This window comes from Atta cephalotes, assembly GCF_000143395.1.
Source record: "Atta cephalotes unplaced genomic scaffold scaffold00031, whole genome shotgun sequence".
NCBI classification, from domain to species: domain Eukaryota; kingdom Metazoa; phylum Arthropoda; class Insecta; order Hymenoptera; family Formicidae; genus Atta; species Atta cephalotes.
In genome coordinates, this window is record NW_012130095.1 from 1,329,593 (window position 1) to 1,335,203 (window position 5,611).

Consider the following 5,611-nt stretch of genomic DNA (forward strand, 5'->3'; position numbering starts at 1 on the left):
TTAACGTAATATTCCATATACTACCGTCCACTACTTAAATTAACTAACACATACTATTAATATAAAAATAAAATAAACTAATACTACGACACACACACACTCTCTCTCTCTCTCTCTCTCTCTCTCTCTCTCTCTCTCCCTCTTCATAATTCTATAGTTTCTTATAAAAATAAAAAATTTTACACTTTTTATATTAAAAAATAAAAATGATGTGCTAACTTCGTAAATCTAGCATGCATTGTTAGACTTTTGTATTTAAATTATGTATATTAATAAAACTCGTATAATTAATAAAACTTGTATTATTTGAAACATCTAACTTTGATCGAAATGATGGTGTTCTTTGTCGTATTTGATGTATTCATATGTATGGTTGTTCTAAAGAATATATAAATGTGTTAATAATATTTATTTTTTTTTGTATTTTACAAGGTGAAGTGTACTGATTCACAAAATTAGCGCACTATATTTTCATTTTCGATTTTTTAGTATAAAAAATGAGGAACTTTTTACAATTTTATAAGGAACTGTAGAACTATGGAGGGAGAAAGAGAGAGAGGAGGGGGGGGGGAGGGGGGAGAGAGGGAGGAGGGGGAGGGAGGGAAGGGGAGCTACTGTCATTTTTTATATTATAGAATGTCATGTTAACTTCATAGATCCATGACTTCCTGGTTTTTAATATTTACGAAATATGAATTTATGACGATTATATATACAAGATGATAAATAAATGATGATTGATAAATAACGATAAAACTCTCGCATAGAGGTAGAACGGCCTGAGTCGAAAAGTCCTCTACTATTTTACAATTTTCGCAATAGTTAATAAGATATTAATTACTTAAAATTATTATTATAATAATCGACGTAAAGTTAGTTATTTATATTAAAATAGCACACGTAAAAAAGATAAAAAACTTACATCATAAATGATAACTTTTCTGACATCGCCACACTTCAGGCACTCGGATCGAATATCTTGCTGATATTCCAAGAGCAATTGGACTTCGTTATCAAAATCCTCCGGTGCGAAAAGATTCTTTATGATGACAACCCTTTCGCATTTCAGCGGTTCGCCTCGCATACGCTCTGGTCGCCAGTCAAACAATCTGTAAGCAAACAAAGTACAGAATGATAAGAAAATAAAAATGCATTTACATTCAAATAAGCTACACAGAATTTGCGAGTTATCTTCGTGTCTTGGTACATTGTTAAATGTCAACATATCCAGAAAATTATAATTTATTTCAGAGTAAGAAGTAACTTGACTATTAACGTTGGCATTTAACACTAGTACCGAGCAGTCATTACTATTTCTATTTTTTTATATTAAAATTATGTTTTGTGCGAAAGATAAAATTTTGAAATATTTTTAATAATTATGTCCTTTACATTCATAAAACATTTGCTTTTTCATCACTTTTCTTATTTTCATAATAATTCATTTACTTAATGTTCTTTTAATGGTATGGAACATTGGCATTTCTAGTGTTAACGATGTATCAAAACGGAGATAAGTGCAAATTGCGTAAATTCTTTGAAGAAAATATCCGCAGAAATCTTAAAAGTATTTGGATTTTAGATTGATAAATATTTCCTCTGAGGACTCAAATCTATATACATATATTCTTATTGATAATTACTTTATTCGAAACCATTAATAAATGATATAAACGGTTTATCTTTGACTATCGTTCTTATTGATAAAGATATCAGCGGGCTGATAGGATTCCACATCTGCCGATTCTTCGCATGATATCACGTCAGCACGCTGCTATCATTACTGGAAGTGACGTTTCTCAAAGATTAAAGATGCCGACAAACGTCGCTGATACAGCATAAATTGGCGGCACCGAGCCGCATGGTCGAGAATAACTCGTCAAAGCTGTGAGAACAGTCGCAATGATCGATAAATCGTGGCTCACGATTCTCCTTCTTGGAATTACTTGAGAAAATGATGCCGATGGTTAGGATTATCATATCTGAATCACAAGAAAAGAGTACATATGTATACTTTTTTCAAAAAAAGATATTACTTCGGAAGGAGGGGATATAATTTTTATGCATATTAAATGTAGGTATTTAATCAAATAAAATTTCTAAAATTCATGAATTTTATTCAATTCTTATTAATATATTTTATAAAATTTTAATAAACGACCACACAAGTTTTAAGATCTTAAAAAGAGTATATGTACTCTTAAAAGGATAACTCTATCTCGAATGTTATAGTGCTAACATAGATTCACGACGAGTGTCGAAAGAGTGTGTTGCTGCAAAGACTACTTCCGGTCAGCAAACGTGGGCCCGTGCGTTCACCAATAACTGGTTTTCGCAAAGTTCAGGGCGTTGACCCTGTGCACGCGACCTACGCTGGATAACAAGAGGATGCTGCTAACGATGAAGGCGACATAGATACGTCGAGATTGAGTAATGCAATGAAATATGATGGCGCGAGAGTTAAAATCGATGTTAAATCACACGAAAAGCGACAAATATCTTTGAAAATATTTTATTTGAAGCCTTATCCTATCATTATGACTGCAGTTCTTAAATTTAATTATTATTATTATTATTATTACTTTTATTATAACTTTAATTATTAATTATTCTTACTTTAATTGTATCATTAAATATGTACAAAAGCACCAAAATCGCATCGAATTTTAAATCAAACGTTATTTCTTCCTGAATCATTTAGAAATGCTCGATGTCACTTTCATCATTCGCGCGAAATAGTTACACGACACTGAAATACGCACGGGATAAAATCAATGTCAATTCAGTGCAATCGTTATACGCTTCGATTAACGGGTTAAGCCGCTGCAATCTGTCGGGAAGTGCGCCGTGCCCGTATAATTTTGGGTTGGTCTGTATGCAGACCGGCGCGGCGGACTAAATGCGGGTAATCGACGTGCGCAGCTGCCTTTGCCGGAACCGCCAACGCCAAGCAGTCTGGCGGCTGCAAACTCGGAGCCGATGGCAGTGCAATTATAAGAGCCTTTACACACACTGCAACACGTGTTACACGAGGCATGCATCACAGAGATACATGAAGGGTTTTTTCTGAATTACATGGTATCACGTATCATAAAATCACGCGTACAACGCGCTTCGTGATTCGAAGGCATCTCCTCTCGTGCTGTTTTAAACAAGCCACTTACGACACGCGTGCATCGCGGTGCATAGAAACCTTAATAAGATGCACACGCGTGGCGGCGGATGCACCGTGGATGAAACGTATCTTGATCCCCCGGGGATACGCCATCTCGCATGGAGCGAAAAGAGAGATGAATGGACCGGAGAAACCGAGGAGAAACCGAGGAGAAACGTGATCATTCCGATTTTGTAATGCGAATCACCGTGAGTTATACGGACCGTCTCGAAAGGAAATGACATCACACTTTGAATCAATGAGCTCACGGGGCAAAGGAATATTTAGGAATAAATTATATTTGTCTTAACGCAATCATATACAGGGTGTTTTAGAAATAGTTGGCTAAATTTTAAGAGCATATTTCACTCATTATAAGGATGAAAAAAAGTCATATAAATATGGATTTGGAAACGCTTCCTTTCTAAATTATAAACATTTTTTTATTTTATACTTATACTTATATTTTATTTTATATTTATATCTATATTTTATTTTAAACTTGTATCTATTTTTATTTTATACTTATATCTATATTTTACAGAATTTTTGCTGGAAATGATTTCCTTCCGCATCGATGCATGCTTCGCATCGACGTCGCATGGATTGTCGAAGACGTTCAAAAATTCTCGGAGTATATTTTATATTTTTTCATACGCAGCAATAATATGATTTCAGAGTACTTCCATAGTAGCAGGAATATTATACATGAAACAGCAACAGGAATATTATACATGAAAGTCTTAAGATGTCTCCATAAATAAAAATCCAAAGAAAAACGTGCAGGTTAAGCAATGGGTTCTCTTCTACCAATTCATTTATTGCTGTAATTATTATTCAGAAACTCTCGAGCAATACTAAAATGTGCTGGAGCTCCATCATGCATGAACCACATTTGATTACGTATCTGTGGTGGAACATCTTTTAATATTGGAGGGAGTTGCGTTTTCAAAAATTGTCTGTAGTTGTTAACATTAAATATAGATGGGAGAAAAATCGATCCAAGAAGGAAATCTTCAATAATAGAAGTACAATTCATGAAACGTCGAAACAAGGCATGCCGACGTAAACACAAACAATTTAAATAAGAAATGTTTATAACTTGGGAAGAAAGCGTTTCCGAATCCATGTTTATATCCTTACAATGAGTGGAATATGCTCTTAGAATTTGGCCAACTACTTCTGAAACACCCTGTATATGTATAATATATATACAGTGTTTCAGAAGTAGTTAGCCAAACTCTATATCGAACACTTGGATATAGAGTTGGATATAGAGTTTGGCTAACTACTTCTGAAACATTAACTGTTTTAACGAACATTTAAGATAATTTATTCATAAAATTTGTAGAAACTCACTTTTCCTGCATCTTCTTCTGTCGTTCCTTATCCTTTTTTTTTCTCTTCGGTTTCAACGCGGGATCATATTCGCCCTTCATTTGAAACTTCGCCCTCTGAACCGACAGTGTTTTTCCCCGGATTTGCGAACCATCTAAAATTTTCAATGCCAGATCCACCGACTCTACCTAAAACAAATCAAATAATCGATGATAAATTGCAAATTGGTTAAAGATCATTCGAGAATCAATGAAAAATAAATTAAGTGTTGTGCAGAAAATTTTTGCACGTCTTGTACTGAAAGTAATTAACACAGGACGTAAAAGAGGCGGCGTTAATAGGCTGCAGTTCCTAGTTATTGTATCAAAATAATGAAGGTACTATTGTTATCTGACAATGTGTTCGCGATAAAGTTGATAATAAGTCCATAGCAAAAATTGATTGATCAATTTAAATACATTTTATAAGCCGGCTACGCCCACGACAATCATTGAGTTTACATCGACAAAATAAATTCCAACTTACATGTAAAAGGCTTGACCGTGGATTTATGAAATGGGCGTATTCTCGATTCAGTAGCTATTTAATTAAATGAATCTATCCTTTTATTGCGTAACCCAATTTTCCCAATAAAATTTGTTAATTTAAATTTTCTTGTTTATCGAGAAAATCGAGTATAATTTACATTTTAAAATATATCATGAAATTTAGTGTGGTACAAATGTACTTTTAAGTTACACTAGTAAATTAAATTTAATGTATAATTGAAATTTAATCTATAATTGAAAATTTATATAATATATTTGTATATATGCATGGAATTTAGAGTACTTTTTTCATAAAATTTTATGTGAATAGAATTTAAACATTATGTTCATTAAATGTTTTTAATGTATCTGCTTGAAGTTTGCTTCCGTTACATATAATGGAAGCAAATACACTTTTTTTTAACAGTGTATAAGGGGAGGAAAAGGGGGGGGGGAGAGAGAGAGAGAGAGAGAGAGAGAGAGAGAGAGAGAGCGACGAACGTAAATTAAGTAAGTAGTTTTACTATATATTATTTAACTAAATAGTAATAAACTAAAATAAATTAATAAAATAAATAATAATTATAATATA

At 33.1% G+C, this 5,611-nt stretch overlaps 1 protein-coding gene across 1 annotated transcript in view; it reads right to left on the reverse strand.

Moving 5' to 3' along the window:
• The window catches only part of LOC105620954 (HIV Tat-specific factor 1 homolog), a 32,450-nt gene that overhangs the window by 8,030 nt on the left and 18,809 nt on the right, over positions 1–5,611 (reverse strand). Inside the window, exons 2-3 of the mRNA XM_012202429.1 lie at positions 4,514–4,680; positions 923–1,109 (exon numbers count right to left, since the gene is read on the reverse strand). Of these exons, the coding sequence (XP_012057819.1) occupies positions 923–1,109; positions 4,514–4,680 (354 nt within the window). The remainder of the gene's footprint in view (positions 1–922; positions 1,110–4,513; positions 4,681–5,611) is intronic.